Genomic DNA, 27,851 nt, shown 5'->3' with positions numbered 1-27,851 from the left:
CAGGACACTGCTGCAGATCAATAGTTTGGTTTCTACGGCTAACGTGGTTCTCTACATGGCAGGTGACTGTTAGAGCATCGTCTTTATCCAGCAGGAGAGTCTGATTCCCATCAGTCAGTCGATGTCCGAATGGGGTTCCACCGAGAGTTCAGCTGAAGCTGAGCTGATCTCCATCAGAGGAACAGGACACTCTTCTCTTTGTACTGGAGAAGCAGCTGTCTGTCAGTTCCACCGAGGACACCACAGCTGCAGATCAACAGATCAGATTAGATTACAGATCAGTCTGGATTACAGCTCAGATTAGATTAGAGTTCAGATTAGACTACAGCTCAGATTAGACTACAGTTCAGATTAGATTAGAGTTCAGATTAGATTACAGCTCAGATTGGATCAGAGATCAGTCTGGATTACAGATCAGATTAGAGTACAGATCAGATTAGATTACAGCTCAGATTAGATTACAGCTCAGTTTGGATTAGAGACCAGTCTGGTTTACAGATCATATTAGAGTACAGCTCAGTCTGGATTACAGATCAGATTAGAGTTCAGATCAGATTAGATTACAGCTCAGTCTGGATTACAGATCAGATTAGATTACAGTTCAGTCTAGATTACAGCTCAGATTAGATTACAGCTCAGTCTGGATTACAGATCAGATTAGATTACAGATCAGTCTGGATTACCTCTGATAATTCTGAGCTATTCTCTTTGCTATGTTTCCAATATTGTGGCCTTGCTTTATTAACAGTGGTAGAACAGCGGTTCAGTAAAGAGTGTACTGACAGTAGTCTGAAGTAGTGGATTTCACTCAGGGACTCTATCAGTAGATCAGACTGTGTAAATTGTACATTATGTAGCAGTGTGCTGTGATTAGAGGTTGTGCAGACCTACCTTCAATAATCAGCTGGAACTGATAAACGCCTCTATTATTCCCTCCTGAGTCAAATGTGCGTAAAACATAGTTTCCTGAATCGTCCTTCTCTGCTCTGCTGATGATCATGGTTCTGTTCTCAGTAACGAACAGCCATCTTGGATCTGAATGTTTTTTTGTGATTGTTGGGTCTCTAAATCTGAGTATGAGGACCTCAGACGTTTCACTGATGTCTTTGCGTAAGGTTAATTCAGACTCAGAGGGCAGCTGCAGGTACAGTGGACGTCCCAGAGCTCCATAAAACAGACAAGGCTGAAACTTGCAATAATGGAACGCTGTAAAAAAGCCTGCAGAGGAAGAACATCAGGAACATCATCAGTAATCTGATCCAGTGAGATCTAATCTTCTGTAAATACAGTAAATAAGAGCATGCAGAGATATATACCTTTCTCTTGCATTATGGTCTAGATTCATAAACAGGTAGCTTCTTTTCAGACCAGTGTTCTTATTGTTTCCAAATCTGATATAAGCCATTAAAAAGCACCACGTACCAGGACACGGCTGCAGTTCAAAAGTTTGGTTTCCGCAGCTAACGTGGTTCTCAACATGGCAGACGACGTGTCCAGTACTGCCTTTATTCAGCAGGAGAGTCTGGTTCCCATCAGTCAGTCGGTGTTCATGTGGGTTTACATTGAGAGTCCAGCTGAAGCTGAGCTGATCTCCATCAGAGGAACAGGACACTCTCCTCTTCTCACTGGATACACAGTTGTACGTAACCTTCACTGAGGACACCTCCGCTGCAGATTATAGATCAAGAGGTCAGATTAGACTACAGCTCAGATTAGATTAAATCTCAGATTAGACTACAGCTCAGTCTGGATTACAGCTCAAATTATATTACAGCTCAGTCTGGATTATATAGTCTGGACAGTTTAGATTAGATTATAGCAGAGATTAGATTACAACTCAGATTATATTATAGCTGAGATTAGATTACAGCTCAGATTAGATTACAGTTCAGTCTAGATTACATCTCAGTCTAGATTACAGCTCAGTCTAGATTACAGCTCAGCCTGGATTGCAGCTCAGATTAGATTACAGCTCAGATTAGATTACAGCTCAGCCTGGATTAAAGCTCAGATTAGATTACAGCTCAGATTAGATTACAGCACAGCCTGGATTACAGCTCAGATTAGATTTCAGCTCAGATTAGATTGCATCTCAGTCTGGATTGCAGCTCAGATTAGATTACAGCTCAGATTAGATTGCATCTCAGTCTGTATTACAGCTCAGCTTGGATTACAGCTCAGATTAGATTGCATCTCAGTCTAGATTACAGCTCAGATTAGATTTCAACTCAGATTAGATTACAGCTCAGCCTGGATTGCAGCTCAGATTACATTACAGCTCAGATTAGATTACAGCACAGATTAGCTTGCATCTCAGTCTGGATTACAGTTCAGATTAGTTTACAGTTCTGCCAGTTCTGTATAATAGCCTCATTACTCAATGGTTCTCTTACTGAATCAGTACCAGGTGGGGTTTTTGAGCTCCAGTGGTCGCTGGATATCAGTAGAAACCCAATTCTATGCCCTTGTGTAGACCTACCTTCAACAATCAGCTGTAAAAGATGTTTGCCTCTGTCTGTCCCGTCTGAATCAAAGGTCTCTAAAGTGTATCTTCCTGAATCGTCCTTCTCTGTTCTGCTGATGATCATGGTTCTGTTCTCAGTAACAAACTGCCATCTTGGATCTGAAGGTGTATTTATGATGTTTGAGGCTCTAAATCTGAAAATGACAACATCAGGTCCTCTGCTGTTCTTCTTTAAGCTCAATTCAGACTCAGAGGTCAGCTGCAGGTACAGTGGACGTCCCAGAGCTCCATAACACTGAGACGTCTCAGTAATCCTGCAGTCAGAACCTACTGTAATCAGACCTGCAGAGGAAGAACATCAGGAACATCATCAGTAATCTCTAATCTAATAAAGTCTAATTCTCTGATAATCTTTCAAATAGGAACAGCCTGGAGATTGAACACAGACAGTAGAATATTCTTTAATATTAAAATAATAATATAATATATATGATATACAGTTGAAACCAGAAGTTTACATACATCATATAAAAAGACACATATGCATGTTTTTCTCACTAGAATTAACTTTTACCATTTTAGGTCAATTAGGATTTCCCAAATAATTTCTATTTGCTAAATGCCAGAATAACGAGAGAGGGTTTTGTAATGCAATTTTTATTACTAAAAATAATCATTTGTATTATTATTTATTTTATTATTATTAATTTGGCAGGAATTTTGACCCATTCCTCCTGACAGACCTGGTGTAACTGAGCCATGTCTGTAGGCTGCCCTGCTCGCACATGCCTTATCAGACAGCATCTTCACCAGGTGTTTAGCTTCTGTTCTTGGGCTGATTTGGGCACATTTCTGACCAAAGCACGTCCTTCATCTCTGGGAAACTGAACCTGTCTCCTTCCTGAGTGGTGTGAGGGCTGGACAGTCCCATCTTGTTTGTACTGGAGTATAATTGTTTGTACAGATGACTGAGGCGCCTTCAGGCTTCTGGAAATTGCACCCAAAGATAAGCCGGACATGTGCAGGTCCACAATTCTCTTCCTGACCTCTTCTCTGATTTCTCTTGACTTTCCCATGAAAGTGTTTCAGGTGTGCCTTCAAATACATCCACAGGTGTGTCTCAAATTAACTCAGATGTTGCCAATAAGCCTATCAGAAGCTTCCAAAGACATGACGTCATCATATGGGCTGTACCAACTTGTTTAAAGGCATAGTAATCTTACTGTATTTAAACTTTTGGACTTAAGAAAGTAATAAAAATTGCCTTGAAAGTCCTCTCTCATTATTCTGGCATTTAGCAAATAGAAATAATTTTGGGAGTTTTGGGAGAATTCTAAATAAAAAATAGTGAGAAAAAGCATGCATGTGCGTCTTTTCCATAATATATGTAAATTTCTGCTTTCAGCTGTATATACAACGAATAAAATAAATATTGATCTTTTAAATTGAATTATATATTGAATATTGATTTTTAAGTAAATATATTTCCAAAAGGTGCTATTAAAATGAAAGGCCACCAGATGTTGGCAACAACCCATCCAATCCACACATGCAAAGAAATCGAACCACAGAAGTCCATACATTAAGTTATTACTGGTTGTAATCCAAAGAATAACCCAAGTAATCCAAAGAGAATATGTAATGTAATATGATTACTTTCAGATTCTTTTAGGATACTGAAAGTATTCAAATTCAGGACAAAACATATGTGTCTACATCAAAAAATCTCATCACCACATGAGATAAACCTCATGTCTAAAACACACTCCTAAAAAACAGCTACAAAGAGTTCTTTGAGTGCTGCCCCACTGGTAGGGTTGGCTCTTACAGTCCCTCAACCTAAACATCATCAAACATCTGCGAATAGCTTTTAAAAGAGCAGAGCAACACAAACTCACAGCTAGGAGAGGTTTGCAGGAAAATAGAAATCTAAAAAAAAATCCCCCGAGCAGGAACTGAAAGACTCTTAGCTGCTATTAACAGAGATTACAAGCATGTGGCTTCTCAGCAAAGGGTCTTACTAGATGCTGACCATGCAGCCCAAGTGTTTGCTTCTGGCTCATTTCCTTATTTGATATTTTGAAACCATAAAAGATGGAAATAATTTTTTATTAAATTATTAAAGAAATGTTTAGCTTTAGCTTTATGCCTTTTGGAAATCAGGTCGTCCTTCACTGACTTAGCTATTCACAGTCATAGACATTTTGACCAGGGGTGCCAACACTTCTGCATGCTACTGTATATATGTATATATAGTGTTAATGTCACCCAAAAACTATGTATTACTGTGTATCTATTTCCTGATTTTTTTTTTTACTTTCTGGCAGTTGTTCTTTATACTCTGTCAGAATTTCATGGTGAATGGACCAATAGAAATGCTCCAAAATGAAGTGAAATAAAAGTAAATGTAGATTTTTACACTGAATTCCATAGAAAGTTGTTTTCTATTAAAACACACAAACTCTACAGGTGTGAAATGAGGAAACTCACCCTCAGCAGATCCTGAGAACATCAGCAGAACTCCACAGAGGACCAGCATGTTTACTTAGTCCAGAGCAGTAAACAGCAGCAGTAACACACAGTCCTTCAGTCCCGGAAAGGTTATAAACTGAAGCAATGCTACATTTTTGTAAGAGCTCACTTCCTGTTTCCATTCTAAGTGAAACCTCCAGAGTATTAAAATTAGAATGATAAGAATTTATAATAATAATAATAATAATAATAATAATAATAATAATAAATAAGTTTTGAGAAACTTTGCTGGTTCAACCTGACCTAAAATTAATCTTTTTACCTTATTTACCTTTAGTGGCTTTGCTCACTTTACAGAGGTCCTAGGATGTTAATCTGTGTTTATCTTGTCATGGTTGAATTATAAAAGAGTTTAGTGGATGGAAGTGACAAACCGTCAATCTCAAATGCTGCCATTCCTCCTTCAAAACTGAAAACAGAGCTGGAAAAACAGGCCAGTCCCAAACCCCTAAAACTGTTACATCACAGTCCTGTTATATTTACACCCCCAACATTTACATAATCTCACGTTAAAGATGGGGAATCGGTAAAATGCGATGGCGTATGTAATGTTGTTGACAATGAAAAAAAGCTCATCACCTCCACACTCCCACACCTAGTTGTGTAAATAGGGGTTGCCATGGGAACCAGGCCTCATGACCATGGCTTTTCCTGTTTCAGTTTAGGCTGGGTATTTGTGCTAGGCTAAAAGCTAACCTTGTTGCTATCTCTTTAGCTAGATAAACACACACTGTGCTGAATGCTATGCTATGCTGTGCATTATGGTCACCATCATGGTGACGCAAACCAGCCAATCAGAGCAGGTGGGGGGTTCACAGGGTGATGAATAGGGTGGTAAAAAGTAGCCATATTTCTTCAGCACTAGCGACACTAGCGTTACTGCTACTAAGTGCAGACTCTGGAGTTATGACCAGTTGCAACACAACGGCTATAAACATTATATGATTTTGCTCAAATGCTTCATATTAACCCATTCATTTTGGACTCGCTCGGGACTAGCTCGGGCTAGTGACTCCACAAAACCTCTAAAGCTGCCCTGTGTTAACTGAACACCTTCAGATGTTAGCAGAAGGTCCTGCAAGTTGGGAGGTGGGACCTCCACAAACATCAATGAGACTAGGGCACCTATGGCCCTGTCGCGGCTCACAGGTTGTACTTGGTTGGAGCACTTTTGCTAGATACTGACTGGTCACTTGCTGCCTAATATATCCACCCCCTGACTGGAGCCACTGGAACCAGATTGTCAGTGTTATTGACTTCACCTAAAAGCAGTAGCTCAGCTGAGGAAATGGATACAGGGTAACACTTTATTTGAATAGGAGAAATTGTCGTACCTTTAATGTACATCAAACTATTAACTTTGAACTCTACTGTAATTTACTCAGATCAGAATCCACCCTCAAACCCTAACCCTAACCCAGATTATAACCTCAACTCAAAACCTACAGCTAAACCTCACCCTGGTCCTAAACCTAACTGTGGTTCTAACCATAACTCTGTCGCCTTTGGCTGCTCACCGGGGGTCTTAGTTTTTCTTATGTTGTTGATTTCTTGCCTTTTTACTGAGAGAACACAGAGAGAAAACGAAACAGCATCACTATCCTGTTAGACTTTGGAATAATTAGCTATATAACTAAGCTGTAGCCTAGCTTAAATAACTAAGCTAGGCTACACTAGGCTATTTTGGGTGGTTGTGGCTCAAATCAGTACGTAAACCAGCCAATCAGAGCATTTTTATTCCATGGGTCATTGTAAAAGAAAAAAAACTATAAACTTAAAATAACAAATCCAGAGCTTTATTATTATTGTGTAATAATATATTCGTTATTAATTGCTACATCATTAATTTGAGAATCTAAGAGATTACTTTAATTTCTCAGTATTTTGAGATGCTTCATTCAGAGCTAAAATAACAGGGTGGTAAATGGGCTTGTAAAACAACATCTGAGCTTTTCACCCTCAGCCAAAGTGATATACCTACTATTTATACATCAAACAATATCTTAAATCCTCAATAAAGGCATTCTGGGACACATGTAGAGGCTATAAGATCACATCTCTCAGTTTTAGAGAAGAAACCTGGACTGTGATTTTCCTCCAAGTATTTTACAGTCAAGCAAAATGAAGCAGAAATTCCAGGAACACAAAAGAACACAAAATCCATCCTAGACGAATCTCCTGTAGAACTGAACACACTTCCTGACACTGAAGAACTTTGATACTTGGATTGGAAAGTTTGTACTAAGCAATTCTTCTCCTGCAGGGTTTCACTGAAAGCTGGAGAGACTGTCAGCTTCTCTACTCCTGGATCCTCTCAATTGGATTTTCTTCATGATCAAGGTTGGTCTACAGAGCCTCCTTCTCCTCCACCACCTCTGCAACACAAACCACAGTGGAGGTTGATCATCTAAAAGCACAGTAGAAGCTTCACAGCTCCATGTTTTACACCAAGACCAGGTTTACTGACTTTCTCCTGACTGTGTTTATGTTAACCCAACTACTCCACTCTGGACCATCAGGACTCCTGTAGGGTCGTTGTGAGAGGTTCAAGGTGATCCAGGCTATAATTCGGTATATAGGAGTATACTTCAGCTGATGAATCAAGACAGTTACCAACAAATGTAGAACCTGAGAAGATCTTGGAAGTGAGCATCACTCTGTCAAACTGACTCCCCTGCTCAAGACTTTGATGGTCAACATGATTACAAAGCTGGCCATCCATGGGAAAACATACCCCGTTGGTAAATTAGCTGGATATCCAGTATAGTGTATGTGGTAGGATGCTGGTCATGCTGGTAGACCAGCTTACCCATCAAACCCAAACAAAAGGATACCCTATGCTGGTCAAGAGCTAAGCTGGTCCACCATCTTAACCAGCCTGACCAGTTTGACCAGCTTGATCTGGACATGCTGTTTTTAAAGCAGGGTCATGTTCTACTGTAGATGTTTTCTGGTGGAGTCTTCAACCTGGAGCAAACACTGAACTCTTACTGTCTGCTGATGTTCTGATGTTCTGCTTGATGCTCTGTTTCCTGATGATTCTGGCATGGATGTGAAAGCCTGCTAACAATGACAGCAGGACGATGATCTCCAAAGCCCAGACCAAAACAAACACCACAAATTGTTCTTGGGAGAAGGAGAGTGGAGGAGCTTATATTAGGTGTTGATCATACACAGGTAATCAGAATTTACACAAAAAAAGCAAATTAGAAAACACCACTGCCTTCTACATAGCCAGTGAGGTTCAATTCCTCACTCAGGCCAAAAGGCCTCACTACCGCCCAATGGTTAAACTGTACAAGGGACATTGCGTTTGAGAGGGGTCTGCTTGCTTGCAAATTATTAAAATCATAAAAAAGCTAGACTTACCAGGACACCAGGACGAGGGCAGGGGTAGTTCAATAGTTTTGGATCCTTTACTAACATGGTTCTCTATAGAGCAGCTGATGTTTCCAGTACTGTCTTTATCCAGCAGGAGAGTCCGGTTCCCATCAGTCAGTCGGTGTCCATGTGAGTCTACATTGAGAGTCCAGCTGAAGCTGAGCTGATCTCCATCAGAGGAACAGTACACACTCCTGTCCACACTGGACCAGCAGCTGTATGTGATCTTCACTGAGGACACCTCCGCTGCAGATTATAGATCAACAGCTCAGATTAGACTACAGCTCAGATTAGATTACAGTTCAGATTAGATTACAGTGCATTTTAGATTACAGCTCAGATTAGATTACAGTTCAGATTAGATTTCAGTTCAGATTAGATTACAGCTCAGATTAGATTACAGCTCAGATTAGATTACAGTTCAAATTAGATTACAGTTCAGATTAGATTACAGTTCAGATCAGATTACAGTATAGTCCAGATTACCTCTCATAATTCTGAGCTATTATATTTGCTATGTTTCCAATATTGTGGCCTTGCTTCATAAACAGTGGCAGAACAGTGGTTCAGTAAAGAGTGTATCTGACAGTAGTCTGATGTAGTGGATTCTATTAGTAGGTCAGATGGTGTAAATTGCACATTGTGTAGCAGTGTGATGTGATTAGAGGTTGTGTAGACCTACCTTCAATAATCAGCTGGAACTGATATTTGCCTCTGTATGTCCCTCCTGAATCATAGGTCTCTAAACTGTAGTTTCCTGAGTGGTTCTTCTCTGCTCTGCTGATGATCATGGTTCTGTTCTCAGTAACAAACTGCCATCTTGGATCTGGGTGTTTTTGTATGATTTTTGGTTTTTTAAATGTGAGAATAGGATCAGAAGTATTTCCACTGCTGTTCTTCTTTAATTTTAATTCAGACTCAGAGGGCAGCTGCAGGTACAGTGGACGTCCCAGAGCTCCATAAAACAGACAAGGCTGATTAGATATGCAGTCAGAACCTACTGCAATCAGACCTGCAGAGGAAGAGCATCAGGAACATCATTAGTAATCTGACAGACTGGAGTTTGTGGAACTCTAACAGTAGAAGAGCACTGAATCAGAGTGTGATGAGGAAGTGAGATGAGTGATGTATAAATATGCAAATGCTTGATGTTGTAATTAGGTAATGTCATGTCCTCTACAGAGGTGTACTTCTGCACTTTCTACAGCATAATACAGCTACAGTACTGAATTTACCATAAGAACATTAAATGTGGCGTGTGCAAAAGTTCCCTAAAATGATCAGAGGTGCCAACATTTTTGCATAAGACTGTAAAAATCAACCATTTATAACACACAAAAAAACTCCAACTTTCCAGTCTATGCCTATGGTTTGTCTGGAGGATGCAGAATGAAGCTGACGCTGAAAAGAACACCCTGCCTACAGTGAAGCATGGCGGTGGCTCTGTGATGTTCTGGGGCTGCTTCAGCCCAGACCAGAACAAACACCACAAATTGTTCTTGGGAGAAGGAGAGTGGAGGAGCTTATATTAGGTGTTGATCATACATAGGTAATCAGACTTTACACAAAAAAAGCAAATTAGAAAACACCACTGCCTTCTACATAGCCAGTGAGGTTCAATTCCTCACTCAGGCCAAAAGGCCTCACCACCGCCCCATGGTTAAACTGTACAAGGGACATTGCGTTTGAGAGGGGTCTGCTTGCTTGCAAATTATTAAAATCATAAAAAAGCTAGACTTACCAGGACACCAGGACGAGGGCAGGGGTAGTACATTAGTTTTGGATCCTTTACTAACATGGTTCTCTACAGAGCAGCTGATGTTTCCAGTACTGTCTTTATCCAGCAGGAGAGTCCGGTTCCCATCAGTCAGTTGGTGTTCATGTGGGCTTACATTGAGAGTCCAGCTGAAGCTGAGCTGATCTCCATCAGAGGAACAGGACACTCTCCTGTTCACACTGGTCCAGCAGCTGTATGTGATCTTCACTGAGGACACCTCCGCTGCAGATTATACATCAACAGCTCAGATTAGACTACAGCTCAGATTAGATTACATCCCAGATTAGATTACAGCTCAGATTAGATTACAGTTTAGATTAGATTACAGGTCAGATTAGATTTCAGTTTAGATTAGATTACAGTTCAGATTAGATTACAGCTCAGATTAGATTACAGTTTAGATTAGATTACAGGTCAGATTAGATTTCAGTTTAGATAAGATTACAGTTCAGATTAGATTACAGCTCAGATTAGATTACAGCTCAGTCTGGATTACAGCTCAGATTAGATAACAGTTCAAATTAGATTACAGTTCAGTCCAGATTACCTCTCATAATTCTGAGCTATTCTATTTGCAATGTTTTCAATATTGTGGCCTTGCTTCATAAACAGTGGCAGAACAGTGTTCAGTAAAGAGTATATCTGACAGTAGTCTGATGTTGTGGATTTCATCAGTAGATCAGACGGTGTAAATTGTACATTGTGTAGCAGTGTGATGTGATTAGAGGTTGTGTAGACCTACCTTCAATAATCAGCTGGAACTGATATTTGCCTCTGTCTGTCCCTCCTGAATCATAGGTCTCTAAACTGTATCTTCCTGAATCGTCCTTCTCTGCTCTGCTGATGATCATGGTTCTGTTCTCAGTAACAAACTGCCATCTTGGATCTGGATGTTTGTATCTGATTGTTTGGTTTTTAAATGCGAGAATAGTAGTTTCAGTAGTAGTTCCACCGCTGTTCTTCTTTAATTTTAATTCATACTCAGAGGGCAGCTGCAGGTACAGTGGACGTTCCAGAGCTCCATAAAACAGACAAGGCTGATTAGATGTGCAGTCAGAACCTACTGCAATCAGACCTGCAGAGGAAGAACATCAGGAACATCATCAGTAATCTGACAGACTGGAGTTTGTGGAACTCTAACAGTAGAAGAGCACTGAATCAGAGTGTGATGAGGAAGTGAGATGAGTGATGTATAAATATGCAAATGCTTGATGTTGTAATTAGGTAATGTCATGTCCTCTACAGAGGTGTACTTCTGCACTTTCTACAGCATAATACAGCTACAGTACTGAATTTACCATAAGAACTTTAAATGTGGCGTGTGCAAAAGTTCCCTAAAATGATCAGGGGTGCCAACATTTTTGCATAAGACTGTAAAAATTTACCATTTATAACACACAAAAAACTCCAGCTTTCCAGTCTATGCCTATGGTTTGTCTGGAGGATGCAGAATGAAGCTGACGCTGAAAAGATCACCCTGCCTACAGTGAAGCATGGCGGTGGCTCTGTGATGTTCTGGGGCTGCTTCGCTTCCTCTGGCTCTGGACACCCCAGGAGAACATCATGCCTTCAGTGAGGAAGCTGAAGCTTGTGCATCATTGGACCTTTCAACAGGACACTGATCCCAAGCAGACCTCCAAGGCTTGGTTTCAGAAGAAGACCTGGAAGATTCCGGACTTGGACCTGACTTGGACCTGACTTGAACCCCTATGAAACTCATTGGTGGGATGTGAAGAATTGGTTGCAGTAGCAAACCCAAGAGTCTTAGTGAACTGGAGGCCACTACCCATGAGGAACGGGCTAAGATTCCTCAGGATTGCCTGGCTATGCATCATGTTTGCAGCAGAAGGGTTCTCTACTGAGTACTAAAGACAATTAGAGGTGAGCATTATGGAAGCCATCAGATTATGAGCTGTAGACTCATGGATGAGAGAGGTGAGCTATATATATATAGGGCCTAATATATGGTCTTCAGTGCTTTTATCATTACAGTGAATAATCAGACATTGAAGCAAAACCACAAACTAATATAGAAGTGTTGTGACACGTCCACTCAGCATGGTCATGTGACCACTAACCACCTCAGTAACTGTCAATCAGCACTGAAACCCAGAGGTGGTGGTGTTACAGTGGCTGCACGCACAGTTCTAGCAGCTCCGTTAGAGGCTGAGACGCTGCTGTACGGGTCTGCAGTTCAGTCGGAGCGTCTGAAGGTCGGAGACTCACGGTCAAAGTACAGGTGTGTGTGAGTGTAAGTCAGTCAGTCACATGACTGAACCCACGTCCGAATGACCATCACGATCCCACCATCAGCACACACTGTGTGTTGCTTTACACTCCTACACAGGAACTGAGCAGCTGCTCTGAAACCTGCAGTAGAAACCAGTGATAAGAGGTAGCTGATTTACCCAGAGTGACCGGCCTACCGTGATCCTGCTGTGTGCACCGGCTCACTGCAGACACTGGTAGCACTGGTGATACCGCTAATACTGTGGTGGACGTTATGGCTGTTAATTTTGTAAATAAAATAAAAAAAGTTTGTTTTTTTTATTCCACTTATTATTTTAAATAATAAAATAAAATGTGATTATTACACAGACTATATTTATATTGGAGCCGAAAGCTATTTTGAAAGCCTTTCCCAGCCCAACCAACACACCCACGTGAGGCTCACATGGATAGTACATGGGCAGGGTGGATTCCTGGTGGGTTTGGGCCCTGAGTGGGTTTGTATATGTGTTGTTACTGGGACCCAGTTGGGCTTCCCAAATGAGCCCCATCATTACAGCCCACATTAACCTTAATCCCATCTAGGCCCCATGTGCCGATGTACAACCCAGATGGGGCCCATATTTTACCCCTCCTCGTCCCATGACTGACCCTGGTGGGCTCTTCAACACACACACTCTCTATCATACAAACCCTAACTCTCTCTCTCACACACACACACATTCTCAGCTAAAACCATCTATCTCCCGGACACTGTAAGGTGTTATTGGTGTTTAGAGGAGTGTGCGTTAATAAATGCTTCAGTTTTTATAACACGAATTCATATTTATTTATAAAACCTTCAGAACTCTGATCAATAATTATTGCTTCTCTAGCTGGAAATTAGTGATTGAGATATAAGAGATGTAAGAGACACGGCTGTACTCACCAGGACACTCCTGCAGATCAATAGTTTGGCTTCCATGGCTAACATGGTTCTCTACAGAGCAGCTGATTGTTCCAGTACTGCCTTTATCCAGCAGGAGAGTCTGGTTCCCATCAGTCAGTTGGTGTTCATGTGGGCTTACATTGAGAGTCCAGCTGAAGCTGAGCTGATCTCCATCAGAGGAACAGTACACACTCCTTTTCACACTGGACCAGCAGCTGTATGTGATCTTCACTGAGGACACCTCCGCTGCAGATTATAGATCAACAGCTCAGATTAGATTACAGCTCAGATTAGATTACAGTTTAGATTAGATTACAGTTTAGATTAGATTACAGCTCAGATTAGATTACAGTTTAGATTAGATTACAGTTCAGATTAGATTACAGCTCAGATTAGATTACAGTTTAGATTAGATTACAGTTCAGATTAGATTACAGCTCAGATTAGATTACAGTTTAGATTAGATTACAGCTTAGATTAGATTACAGCTCAGATTAGATTACAGTTTAGATTAGATTACAGTTCAGATTAGATTACAGCTCAGTCTGGATTACAGCTCAGATAAGATTACAGCTCAGCCTTGCAGCCTTGTTCGATGAACAGGTGCAGAACAGCAATTCAAGAGTGTATCTGACAGTAGTCTGATGTAGTGGATTCAATCAGTAGATCAGACGGTGTAAATTGTACATTGTGTAGCAGTGTGATGTGATTGGAGGTTGTGTAGACCTACCTTCAATAATCAGCTGGAACTGATATTTGCCTCTGTCTGTCCCTCCTGAATCAAAGGTCTCTAAAGTGTATCTTCCTGAATCGTCCTTCTCTGCTCTGCTGATGATCATGGTTCTGTTCTCAGTAACAAACTGCCATCTTGGATCTGGATGTTTGTGTCTGATTGTTTGGTTTTTAAATGTGAGAATAGGATCAGTAACAGTTTCACTGATTATCTTCTTTAATCTTAATTCAGACTCAGAGGGCAGCTGCAGGTACAGTGGACGTCCCAGAGCTCCATAAAACAGACAAGGCTGATTAGATATGCAGTTAGAACCTACTGTAATCAGACCTGCAGAGGAAGAACATTGAGTGCATTAATCTGATCCAGTGAAGTCTAATCTTCTGTAAATACAGTAAATAAGAGACAGGCTGGAGTTTGAGGAAATGACAGTACAGAAGCACGTTGACGAGAAAGGGACTTCCCCAGTTCTCACATTAGCAGTATGTATACATGCCTGCATTCTCACTTGTCACTGATATATATTTATATATATATATATATACACACACATACACACACACACACACACACACACACACACACGCACACACATCATGATTGTATATTAACCTTGTATCTTCATTGTTTTCCACTTTTCTCCATAACGTGAATCTGCCAGTTGTTCTTTATATTCTGTCAAAAGGTCATGATGAATGGGCCAATAGAAATGCTCCAAAATGATATATGGTGAAAAATAGAATTCTGATATATTATATATTATAATAAATTAAATTCTGTTAGATCTAACATATATTTCTCACATATTGTAGTACATATGTATTTATATATATATATATATATATACACCCATCATCGCCATCTTGGTTTTAGGTTGTGTTTGTCATGTGGCTGTTCATTGTCTGGTTAATGTGTTACACCTGTGGGCTGGTGTATTTAAGGAGGGCTAGTGTCAGCTGCCGGTTGCCGAGAAATACTCTTAGTGCACCGCATGCACCCAGGTTATTGAGTTCACGGTAGAGACTCAGGATTCATCGGTCTAGTCTGTAGAGTCCATCCTCGTACAGAGGACTCTTTCAACCTAGCTAGCTTAGCAGGGAAAGTTAACTAGCCAGGCAGCTCTTGTCTCAGGGTCCATTAGGGAGCTACTGCAGGTCTGCGGCGATCTCTTGCCAAGCTTCATAGGTTCTGCAAGCTGGGGTCCTGGAGCTCCAGGAGTGAGCGACTCTCCAGCTCGTTTCAGCAGTTAGCTCTCCTCATTGTTGGACCAGATCAGTCGTCTAGGTCTGGCGGCTGACTCCTCACGCTCTCAAGTCTAGTAAGTTCAATGCGCCTGACTAGCGCTACTCTATATGTCCTAGTTCATAGCTTTCCCAGGCTCGGCTTGGAGGTTTATGTGTCTGAGTAATGGTATTGGCTCAGCCCCGGCAGCTAGCACTGCCCTAGTGCCTCACCAGCCCCAGGTGTGTTCTTTTGGTTTGCCCAGTATTGGTTGTCACGGTTGTTTCTGTTCCTCCTTATCCCTGGTAATCGTTGCTGCATTTCTGTTTTGTTTACGGTTTATTGTGATCAATAAACTCTCTCGCCTTGGTCCATCCCCTGCGAGTGTTCACCCATTCTTGTCAGACCGTGTGGATCATGACATCGAGGTTATTATTTCACCATAGATTAATTTCTGAATGCTCTTAAAGTTCAGATATTAGTCCTGTGTTTAAATCTGAATAATAACTTATTGGAATATAATTATAATAATCATTATCTGCATTATTAGAGCAGATGTCACTTCTTTAAATAAATAAAAATGTTTTAAATAGTAATATTTATATTTAGAATTTAGAGGAAATATTGTCCATGGTTTATGAAACACAACACAAACGTTAATTTCCCTAAAAAACACTGCCTATAAACAGTAAAACCAGAGGAACTGATCATGTAGGGTGGGCTCTTAAGTTTTTCCAGAGCTGTATATGCAACACTATTTTAAAATGGCCATTTTTAAATACCCATCATTCTATCAACATACAGCATACAGACATATATATATATATATATATATATATATATATATATATATATATATATATATATATATATATATATATATATATATATTTATATATATATATTGTGTGTGTGTGTGTGTGTGTAATGTATATTTACAATATGTGAAACAGCAAAGATGCCAAGTCATAATGGAGCATTTCTATTGGTCCATTAATTAAGACATTCTGATACAGTGTAAAGAATTACTGCCAGATTCACATTATGAAGTGAAAATGGTCAAAATTGACATTAAATGACTGCATTTCATATATAAAGGATAAAGGTGCACGTATTTGTCACTGTACAGTGTGGACTGTACAGCGAAATGTGTCCTCCGCATTTAACCCATCTGGTAGTGAACACACACTCACACACACACATGTGTTAGGGGCAGTGAGTACACACACACACCCAGAGCGGTGGGCAGCCACCTCCAGCGCCCGGGGAGCAGAGAGGGTAAAGGGCCTTGCTCAAGGGCCCAACAGTGGCAGCTTGCCGAGCCCGGGAATCGAACCCACAACCATGTGTATTATAAACTCTACAGGTGTGAACTGAAGAGGAAACTCACCCTCAGCAGATCCGGAGAACATCAGCAGAACTCCACAGAGGACCAGCATGTCCATTTAGTCCAGAGAACAGCAGCAGTAAAACACAGTCCTTCAGTCCCGCACAGCGTCCACTCTGACATACACCCTAATATTTAGTGTGATAGAAGAAAAGGAAGTAACACTACAGCCCACTTCCTGTTGGAGCTCAAGTACAAAAGTAAAGATGCCCATTTCAAGTAATGTAACCATCCCTGCGCCTCTGCTTCTGTGCGTCCTATAGGTTGGCATGGGTGCTAAGTAATGCATTTGACCGTTTTTCACTTTGTGAGCTATTGGCAACACTGCCCCCATTGGTTTGCAGTGGTACTGCTCTGCCCCGTATCCATAAGCTTTCAAAAAATACACACTACTGTATTTAACTGTATTTAATATTGAGCATAAATGGGCATATAATCTGTCTGAGTTGGGGAGTTGGGAAGAATAATGCAATCAAATCCTCACAGCAATTCTCAATAAAATATACTAGAAAGCCGTCTTCTCTGGACACTAAAGACAGTTACTCCGACAAAAGCAGGATCAACTCTTTTTAATACCCTTGAGTTTACAAAAAAATGTGAATGAGCAGGTGTCCCAATACTTTTGTCCATTTACAAGGACACTAGAGCCTTACAGTAACTTTATTCAAAATGCAAAGCACCAGGGATGAGCACAAACTAGAGAGAACACTAGGTGAGGATTTTAAGGTAGGCTGGTTAGACACCACCAAGGGTCAGGTGAGTCCAATACCAACCGCCAGGTAAGGGGTGGAGCTTGGAAGGGCCAAACCTGAACATTGAGCTCATGTCCAGAGTCCCTGTGTAGTGGCTGATATGTCCAGGAAGAGGGAAGACATGGTAAATGTAAAAATAGACAGAGCACATGGTCCAGAGCCCTGTGTAGTAACTGATGGGTCCAGGGGGGGAGCCATTGTGCCCAAAAAAATGTCCATTGGTCCATTTCCTGTCCTCCATCCCTGCACAGCTGTTTGTTAGTAGTCTGTTAGTGCTCGTCTGGCCTGTTCGTCCTGGTCTTGGTTCAGGTCGGCCCGCAGAGCCTCCTCCCCCTCCTTTTCTTACCTAAAGGCATCACAGTGGAAACAGTTGACCTTTGGGTGACCCTTGCACCGACATCCCTTTCATGTTTGGACTTTCGACTTCAGATCATCATATGAATGTATAATCTGATTATTAAATGAATGTATAATATCTGGCCACTTTATCGGAAACCCCTCCCTTGTTGCTCCACCTTGCTGGTGCTCAGTTAGAGCCTGCAGCTCATCTGCTGATGTCCAGCTTGTGTCAATCGTCCTCCAGACCTTCATCAGGGGTCAGTTTCTGACCACAGAGCTGTCCTAGGCTGGATATTATTGGATGGTGGACCTGCTTTTAACCCAGTGGGCCTGTGGTCAGAAACCGACGGCCAGTAGAGGGGCTGATCAGCAACAGATGAGCCGTCACTGTCACTGTAACTGTAGATGGAGGTCATGAAGGTGGGGGTTTCCAATAAAGTGGCCAGTGAGTGTCTTTTAAATGGGTGGATGGTCAGAACACACAGGTCTTACCCTCGGCTGCTCTCTGCTTCTTGTAGATTCTGGTGTAGATGTAAAACGCTCCTACCAACAGAGACACCAGGATGATGACCTCAAACAGCCACACGGACACAAACACCCTGAAACCTGAGGAGCGAGGACAGGAACGGAGCATCAGACCCATGTTCTCAAGATGATTAGAAGCCTAATTGCCATTTTCTTAGAGATTTCCTACTCAATGCGCTGCGGCTGCACCGTCCCGTTTGCAGTGTTGCAGCACACATCTGGGTTTACCACCGTGTTCACACTTGTTCATGAGTCATTTCTCAAACGTGAAAAACCACAAGTGTGTGAAGTGAAGGCTGCTGTTGAAATTGAAAGCTTTTGCCATGGAATCTGTGAGAGAACTGCCAGACACTCGGTAAGAAGAGTGCTAAGAGGCATCGGGCTACACGCCATGGAAAAAGTGCAGCAGGGCAATTAAAGCAACGATATGTAGATTTCACCTTAAATCGTGTTGATGCTCCACAGACTGAGTGAAAGGCTGTAACTGTCAGCTTGTCCATAAATGCATGTCTAATGCTGTCCATGAGGGGGCGCTCAAAGCATGTTTGTATTTACTGCAGTGAAGTGAAACTGAATTACACTCCGTGCCTGTAGGGGGAGCCCAGGAGCAAGAAATACCAATTCTTACAAAATGCTGCTTTAAGTCCAGTTTAAGTTCTCAGCTCTGATAGAGGCTCTCTCACCATCCCCAACCATCTGCTATAGACCTGCTGCTGAACTGGAGACTAACTGGAGACTAACTGGAGACTAAGTGGATTACAATGAGATTACAGAGCCAGGTTAAGGGTTAGGATTAGGTTTTGGGGTAAGGGGTTAAGGTTAGGATTAGGACCAAGGTAAGGATTATGTTTTGGGGTAGAGGTTAAGGTTAGGATTAGGACCAGAATTAGGGTTAGGATTAGGTGTTGGATTAGAGTTAAGGTTAGGATTAGGGTCAGGATGCTGGTTAGGATTAGATTTTGGATTAAGGTTAAAGTCAGGATTAGGGTCAGGATGCTGGTTAGGATTACGGTTAAGGTTAGGGTAAAGGTTAGGTTTAGGGGGAGAATGCTGGTTAGGATTAGGTTTTGGATTAGGGGTTAAGGTTAGGGTTAAGAACAGGATTAGGAGTTAAGGTTAGGGTTAAGAACAGGATTAGGGTTAAGAACAGGATTAGGGTTAAGGTTAGGGTTAAGAACAGGATTAGGGTTAAGGTTAGGGTTAAGAACAGGAGTAGGGTTAAGATCTCTCCAAAAGCCAGCAAAGATAAAGACACCCATATTCATCATTAGTGTTGGACACAGATGGAATGGCCTTCGCCTATCCATGCAGTCAACACACACACACACACACACACATACACACACTGACAGTGAGAACACATGCCCGGTAGGCGCCGAAGGGAGCAGAGATGGTTAAGGGCCTTGCTTAAGGGCCCAACACTGACAGCTCAATGCACCACTGTTGACACACAAATCCTTTTACCAATAGCCCAGTGCTCTAACCACTGAGCCACCCCTGCCCCATACAGAAACCAAACCACAGCTGCCTGAACATTGCAGGAGCATTTTAAAGCCCTTATCTCAGAAAGGCTTTCCACACACTACGGTGTATTACTCAGTAATTACGGCGGCTTCTGTACAAAATGTTCTGTGGTAACAGAAGTCTGTAATAACACAATTTCGGCCTGCCGACGGGACTTGGGCTGTTTCAGGGGTTAAACTCGAGTCCCACAAATATAAGATACATTTTAACATTGTAAATTGTAAAAACTTCGTACGACAACAAAAATTTAATTTACAAAATTTTGACAAATCAGTCAGTTCTAAAAACTACAGTAACTAAACTAAATGTTATCATCATTACAGGTAGACACTCGTTAATTACAGGTAGACACTCTCACTGACCACTGACTTTATGTTTATTTGGGTTTATTCTAATGTTATATAGAGTTAATTACAGGTAGACACTCTCACTGACCACTGACTTTATGTTTATTTGGGTTTATTCTAATGTTATATAGAGTTAATTACAGGTAGACGCTCTCACTGACCACTGACTTTATGTTTATTTGGGTTTATTCTGATGTTATATAGAGTTAATTACAGGTAGACACTCACTGACCACTGACTTTATGTTTATTTGGGTTTATTCTGAAGTTATATAGAGTTAATTACAGGTAGACACTCTCACTGACCGCTGACTTTATGTTTATTTGGGTTTATTCTAATGTTATATAGAGTTAATACAGGTAGACACTCTCACTGACCACTGACTTTATGTTTATTTGGGTTTATTCTAATGTTATATAGAGTTAATTACAGGTAGACACTCTCACTGACCGCTGACTTTATTTTAATTATGTTATCATGATGAATAGGTCAATAGTAAAGCTCCAAAATGATCTGGAATGCATTATTTTACACTGACTTTCATTAAAAGACAGATTTATTTCTTATATATTTCTGTCTGCATGGTTGTTGCTGATGTACAATAGAAATGCTCTATATTCGAAAATGGCCAATAGGAAATAGACATTAATGGCATTAATATGGCATATATTACAATATGTGACACAGATATGTAAGATATAAGTAAATTCCATAAATAATAAGATGGCATAGATAGAGCTTTTTGCATGATGGAGCTGCTGCACTCAAATCTGCAGCAGAGACGAGCTGCAGGCTGTAAGAGCTTAGGTAAGAGGTAAGATGGCAGACCTGAAGTGAAAGACCTACTGTTATCTGACTGTGTGCATGAGCTCAGTGCAGACACGGGCGATTCTGTGGTGACAGCTGAAGTTCCTGATCCTTAAAAAAAACAGAAAAAACTATTTTTATTATTTATAACTGTGATTATTATCATCAGTATTTCTTAATTTAAATAATTAATAATTAATTTCTCATATTTGGGGTTTTATTGATCAGTTCATTGTGTAGCAGTGTGCTGTGATTAGAGGTTGTGTAGACCTACCTTCAATAATCAGCAGGAAATGATAAACACCTCTGTCTGTCCCTCTTAAATCAAAGGTCTCTAAACTGTATCTTCCTGAATCGTCCTTCTCTGCTCTGCTGATGATCATGGTTCTGTTCTCAGTAACAAACTGCCATCTTGGATCTGGAGGGTTTTGTCTGATTGTTCGGTCTCTAAATCTGAGAATGAAAGAAGTAGTTCCTCCGATGTTCTTCCTTAAGTTCAATTCAGACTCAGAGGGCAGCTGCAGGTACAGTGGACGTCCCAGAGCTCCATAACACTGAGACATCTCAGTAATCCTGCAGTCAGAACCTACTGTAATCAGACCTGCAGAGGAAGAACATCAGGAACATCCTTGACTAGTTCAGTGACATCAAAGACTGACTAGAAATCTGCAGGATGGCTTCATAGATTCAGAAGGAAGCGTGTGAGATAGACCTACCGTTGGAGGCTCCTGGACACATAAGCATCAGCATTAGCAGCAGCAGCATCTCAAATTCCAGCATTTTGGGCCTGAACAACACCAGAGGTTGCTGGAGCTTTACTTCTCAGAATTGCATAAGGAGGAAGTTGCACATTTGAGCACCTATTTCCTGACTTCAGTCATCGGCTTAAACCACAGACAGTGACCTACTGCAACTTTCAGCCTCACTGAAGCTGGTGTCCATTGTTCACAGTTTACGTTATGCATCGATCAGTCTAACATTAAAACATTTGGAGCATTTAGCAGAAGCTCTTCTCCAGAGTGACTCACAGAAGAGCTTCACTGTTTACTGAAGAAGAACCTCAGCTAGTTTAAATAGACTAAAATTCAGATCCTCTAATCTTAGACTCTACTAAACAGAGGTCAGTCTGGAGATTATAGTACTCATCTCCTAACCTGAGCACTCTCAGAAGAGGAGGGTCTTCAGTCTGGGTTTGAGGACAGCGAGCGCTGGACTCTGCTGTTCGGACACCCAGGGGACGTTCGCTCCACCACTTTGGTGCAGGACAGTAAAAAGTCTGGACGCTCGTCTTCCGTGGATCTTAAAGGATGGCGGGTCGAGCCGAGCCGTACTTGAAGCTGGAAGGGCTCTCGGTGCAGATCAGATTTTTGACCATCGCCATCATGGAATTGAATACAGCAATTCAGTTCATGGCCAGGGACCCTGTGCAGTGACTGATATGACCAGGAGGGGGCTGGAATGTTGACTGCAATTCCAAATTTTTAATACAGTACAACACATGGCCCAGAGCTCTGTGTAGTAACTGGTGGGTCCAGGAGGGGGAGACAAAGTGAAAAAAAAAGTCCATCTATGATCATAACCTCCATCACCATAATGCAACCTAGCACAGCTGTACAGATGTTGTTCTGCAATATACTGTAGATAACAGCTAGTTTTATGAATTCTAAGACTGTCCAGTTACTTATGTCACATTAAATAAAGGGACTTTGATTCAGATTCATCATTAAAATGGCACAACATTTAGCTACGACCTTTGTTTTTTTTATTGTAAATATATATTTTTTGCCAGTTTTAAAAACAATACAGCAAAAGACAAAGACTTGACCCAAAAAATAATGAGACCAACATGAGACCAAAATTAGCGAAAACATATTCAATAGCCCCTGACCACACGTCCACTGTAGTCGCTCCAGTGCGATGTAGCCAGGCAGTGGCCTGTTCCAAAATCGGTACATCCAGAAAGTTCATGAACTACAGGAAAGCTGATAATCATTGGCTGTCCAGGTCCAGGCCGCTGTTGTCTTTGCCGTTGTTCTGTCCCAGCCAACACGCTCACACTGGGCTAGGTGGGTTCCAGGTGGGCTTTTACACATGCTCTAGTTTTTACCAGGACCCAGTTGGGCTTCGCTAATGGGCCCCATCGTTGCAGCCCACCCTAGTCTCATATGGGTCCCATCTAATATTGTGGCGCATGAACCATGGCCATTAGGGGTCGATAACAAGCAAGTGGAGGCGGGGCTTAGCGAGGAGCAAGCAGCAAGCCAGCAAGGGTAAAAGGAGCCAATCAAACACTTCTCTGCTTTTTTTGTCTGTATTTCATCATCATTTGGGGTGGAGTTAAGGAGAGACGCAGCAGAGCTCAATTTTCAACCACTTGGGGGCGCACTGGCTGGATTTGGAACAGTAAAAGTGTCATTTAGCAGCATAAAAAGGCTTTTGTCAGACAAATCACTTATTTTACCATTTATTTAAGAGTAAATATGAGAAAAGGTTATATATATATATAAACAATATATGTAAATGTTATGATATTTATAATGCCTAAATCACATTAATTCATGTAATAAAGAAATTCAGGTCAGAATATTCTGTGTTTTCTCCTCAGTTGTAGTTCAATGGCCATTTTATTAGAAACCCCTCCATTCTATAGTAAAGGCCTGTAGACCATCTATTGAAGCACAGATCACTTAGCCGTGCCATCCGATGCTATCAGAAACTGATGACCAGTGATGAATAAATGGAGTAAAGGGGCTGATCAGCAACAGATGAGCCGTCACTGTCACTATAGCTGTCCGTGGAGGTGATAAAGGTGGGGGTTTCCAATAAAGTGGCCAGGGAGTGTCTTTTAAATGGTTGGATGGTCAGAACACACAGGTCTTACCCTCGGCTGCTCTCTGCTTCTTGTAGATTCTGGTGTAGATGTAAAACGCTCCTACCAACAGAGACACCAGGACGATGACCTCAAACAGCCACACGGACACAAACACCCTGAAACCTGAGGAGCGAGGACAGGAACGGAGCATCAGACCCATGTTCTCGAGATGATACAAACACCACACCGTGCTTAATAAAAGAATATATGCTATATCCAGCAGCCGCTAGGGTGTAGTGGGCAACACGCCCTTCCTGCGGCACACTGTGAAACCTGAGAAACCGCCGGCGGCTTTCACGGCTTGTGCATGACAGTCACTTCACTTCCAGACAGGACCTGCAGGTCCTTCACCAGCAATTTCTGAAAGAACGCTGCACAGGGAATCAATATATTGAGCAGAGTGATGCGCAGGAGGCCTTGGCTCACTTCTGCTCAGGTGTGTAGGGGGTGAGAATGCATGTGTGTATGTGTGTTGTGGTGCTGTGCCTGAGGCTGTATTCAGTGTTGTCCCTCCTTGTGATAACTGTTATTACTGTTATTACTGTTATTACTGCATGAGCCAGAAGATACTACCACCTTAAACACACAAGATGACTCATTCTTTGTCCAGGGGGGCTTATAAGCACAAATACAGCCATATACAATCATTTATCACCACTATCTAAGAGGAAATATACCCAGACTGGACGTCCTACCATTGCTCTCTGCAGACCCCGGTGATACTGTGGTGGACATTATGTCAGCTGTTGATTCTGGAATGCAAAAAAAAATGGAAAACTGTGATTATTATGAGCTTGATTTCACTTGTTTTATTTTGACATAAATAATGTCAAAAGAGCTACACCACATGGACAAAAGTATGGGGACGCTCGCTCGTTCATTTTTCCTGATTCTGCCATTAGCTGGTTTCAGGACAGAATCCAGCTCACCAGCGCACCGGTGGAGCTCAATCATTTTGGATTCCCGGCTGATGTGGTTCTCTACGTTGCAGATAACATATCCAGCGTCATGTTTATTTATCAGAAGGGTCTTGTTTCCATCCCGTTCTTGTATGGGTGTGATTCCGATGAGGGTCCAGCTGAAGCTGAGCTGATCTCCATCAGAGGAACAGGCCACTCTTCTCTTCTCTTTGGAGAAGCAGCGGTCTGCCACTTCCAACGAGGACACCATAGCTGCAGAATAGAGATCAACAGCTCAGATTAGACTACAGCTCAGACTATAATTCAGTCTGTCTATATTACAGCTCAGCCAAGATTACAGTCCATTTAGGATTCCAGTTCAGTCTAGATGACAGTTCAGTCTAGATTACAGTTCAGTCTGGATGACAGTTCAGTCTAGATTACAGTTCAGTCTAGATTACAGTTCAGTCTGGATTACAGTTCAGTCTAGATCACAGTTCAGTGTGGATTACAGTTCAGTCTAGATTACAGTTCAGTCTGGATTACAGTTCAGTCTAGATGACAGTTCAGTCTAGATTTCAGTTCAGACAACACTTCAATTTTGTCTAGATTACAGTTCATTCTAGTTTAAAGGCCAGTATAGATTACAGTCCAGTCTAGATTGCAGTCCAGTCTGGGTTACAGTTCAGACTAGATAATGATTTAGTCAAGATTACAGTCCAGTCTAAATTACAGTCCAGTCTGGATTATAGTTCAGTCTATGTTGCAGTCCAGTCTGAATGGCAGTCCAGTCAAGATTACAGTCCAGTTTAGATTACAGCTCAGTCTAGATTGCAGTTTAATCTGAATTGCAGTCCAGTCTAGATTACAGTCCAGTCTGGATTGCAGTCCAGTCTAAATTACAGTCCAGTCTAGATTACAATCCAGTCTAGATTACAGTCCAGTCTGAATTACAGTCCAGTCTGATTTACAATCCAGTTTGAATTGCAGTCCAGTCTGAATTACAGTTCAGTCTAGATTGTAGCAGTGTGATGTGATTAGAGGTTGTGTAGACCTACCTTCAATAATCAGCTGGAAATGATGTTTGCCTCTGTTTCTCCCTCCTAAATTAAAGATCTCTAAACAGTAGTTTCCTGAATCGTCCTTCTCTGCTCTGCTGATGATCATGGTTCTGTTCTCAGTAACAAACTGCCATCTTGGATCTGGAGGTGTTAGTCTGATTGTTTGGTTTTTAAATCTGAAAATGTAAAAATCAGGTCCTCTGCTGTTCTTCTTTAAGGATAATTCATACTCAGAGGACAGCTGCAGGTACAGTGGACGTCCCAGAGCTCCATAACACTGAGACGTCTCAGTAATCCTGCAGTCAGGGACTATTGTAATCAAACCTGCAGAGGAAGAACATCAGGAACATCATCAGTAATCTGATGGAAGTCAGGATAAAGGATAAAGGTGCACGTATTCGTCACTGTACAGTGTGGACTGTACAGCGAAATGTGTCCTCCGCATTTAACCCATCTGGTAGTGAACACACACTCACACACACACACGTGTTAGGGGCAGTGAGTACACACACACACCCAGAGCGGTGGGCAGCCAACTCCAGCGCCCGGGGAGCAGAGAGGGTAAAGGGCCTTGCTCAAGGGCCCAACAGTGGCAGCTTGCCGAGCCCGGGAATCGAACCCACAACCCTGTTATCGATATCCCGGCGCTCTAACCGCTGAGCCACCACTGCCCACTCTTCCAACACACACTATCAGTGCCAGTCACTGAATATGAAGAGCGATGTTTCAGTTGTTTAAACACAAACCTCATGTATCACAATCCTGTCATTTCACAGTGAAGAAGGAGCACGCCAACCAAAAAGTCAAATTCTAAGCAGTCTGAGTTAAATACATTCAATTTGACATTATATTTGAAGTCCAGCTGACCAGACGAACTACTTCTAGACAGTTCAGTGACATTAATGACTGGAAACCTTCAGGAAAGCTTCCTAGATTTAGGAGGAAGTGTGTGAGATAGACCTACCGTTGGAGGCTCCTGTAAACACCAGCAGCATCAGCAGCATCTCAAATTCCAGGGTTTTGGTTTTGCTCTGGTGGCTGAAGAGCTCTGAACGAAGCTGAGCTTCTCTGAGAAAAACAGAAGAGCACAGAGAGGAAGTTGTAAGTATGTTGTAAGTGCCTGTTTCCTCATTAATAGGCGAAAATAACAAACTGAAACATACTGCAAATATTCTGCTTTACTGTCAGCCATAACATTAAAATCACAGCTGAGTGCAGAACACTGATGATCTGGGTCCAGTGGCTCCTGTCGAGGGGTGGATCTACTAGTTAGTCAGTGAACGGTCAGTTCTTGAAGGTTCTGTAACAGGAAAAATGGACAAGCACACTTTGACAAGAACCAGACTGTGATGGTCAGTCTAGATTACAGTTCAGTCTAGATTACACATCTATATTGTAGCCCAGTCAAGATTACAGCTCAGTCTAAAATAAAGTCTAAATTACGGTTAAGTCAAGATTACAGTCCAATCTAGATTAGAAGCCAGTCTAGATTATAGTCCAGTCTAGATTACAAGCCAGGCTAGATTGCAGTCCAGTCTAGATTACAGCTCAGTCTAAAAAATGTCTAGATTAAAGTTTAGTCAAGACTACATTACAGTCTAGATTACAGGTCAGTCTAGATCAATACACAGTCTAGATTACAGTTCAGTCTGAATTACAACACAGTCTATATTGTAGCCCAGTCTAGATTACAGTACGGTCTAGATTACAAGCCAGTTTAGATTACAAATCAGTCTAGATAAGAGCTCAGTCTAAAATAATGTCTAGATTTCAAACCAGTCTAGATTGCAGTCCAGTCTAGATTACAGCTCAGTCTAAAATAATGTCTAGATTAAAGTTTAGTCAAGACTATATTCCAGTCTAGATTACAGGTCAGTCTAGATCAAAACACAGTGTAGATTACAGGCCAGTCTAGATTACAATATAGTCTAGATTACAGTCCAGTCTAGATCAATACCCAGTCTGTATTACAGGTCAGTCTGAATTACAACACAGTCTATATTGCAGCCCAGTCTAGAATAAAGTCTAGATTACAGGTCAGTCTGGGCTGGATCTCAACAGTCAGCTCTTGAAGGT

The 27,851-nt window shown here is 41.6% G+C and overlaps 3 protein-coding genes across 3 annotated transcripts; all 3 read right to left on the bottom strand.

Moving 5' to 3' along the window:
- Nucleotides 1-2,740, bottom strand: LOC140574234 (uncharacterized). Its single transcript, XM_072693993.1, has 4 exons — nt 2,480-2,740; nt 1,423-1,668; nt 892-1,218; nt 1-246 (listed from the first exon to the last, which is right to left on the bottom strand). The coding sequence occupies exons 1-4, from the start codon at nt 2,586-2,588 to the stop codon at nt 149-151; spliced, it is 780 nt and encodes a 259-aa protein (XP_072550094.1). The 5' UTR covers nt 2,589-2,740; the 3' UTR covers nt 1-148.
- A 4,011-nt stretch (nt 2,741-6,751) lies between these two features.
- On the bottom strand, nt 6,752-16,775 carry LOC140574457 (uncharacterized). Its single transcript, XM_072694294.1, has 9 exons — nt 16,653-16,775; nt 14,042-14,371; nt 13,312-13,557; nt 10,897-11,229; nt 10,119-10,376; nt 9,060-9,389; nt 8,366-8,623; nt 7,988-8,122; nt 6,752-7,371 (listed from the first exon to the last, which is right to left on the bottom strand). The coding sequence occupies exons 1-9, from the start codon at nt 16,705-16,707 to the stop codon at nt 7,343-7,345; spliced, it is 1,974 nt and encodes a 657-aa protein (XP_072550395.1). The 5' UTR covers nt 16,708-16,775; the 3' UTR covers nt 6,752-7,342.
- A 25-nt stretch (nt 16,776-16,800) lies between these two features.
- On the bottom strand, nt 16,801-26,967 carry LOC140574489 (uncharacterized). The gene is made up of 10 exons (XM_072694337.1): nt 26,939-26,967; nt 26,740-26,843; nt 25,773-26,099; nt 24,745-24,987; nt 24,511-24,567; nt 23,825-23,938; nt 21,218-21,544; nt 20,983-21,054; nt 18,233-18,346; nt 16,801-17,747 (listed from the first exon to the last, which is right to left on the bottom strand). Exons 1-10 carry the CDS (start codon nt 26,965-26,967, stop codon nt 17,707-17,709), a joined length of 1,428 nt encoding a protein of 475 aa, XP_072550438.1. The 3' UTR covers nt 16,801-17,706.
- Between the last annotated feature and the right edge of the window lie 884 nt (nt 26,968-27,851).

This window comes from Salminus brasiliensis, chromosome 12 (genome assembly GCF_030463535.1).
Source record: "Salminus brasiliensis chromosome 12, fSalBra1.hap2, whole genome shotgun sequence".
In the NCBI taxonomy this organism is placed as follows: Eukaryota; Metazoa; Chordata; class Actinopteri; order Characiformes; family Bryconidae; genus Salminus; species Salminus brasiliensis.
Note: the sequence above shows the minus strand (reverse complement) of the source record. Positions and strands in the feature narration are given on the sequence as shown.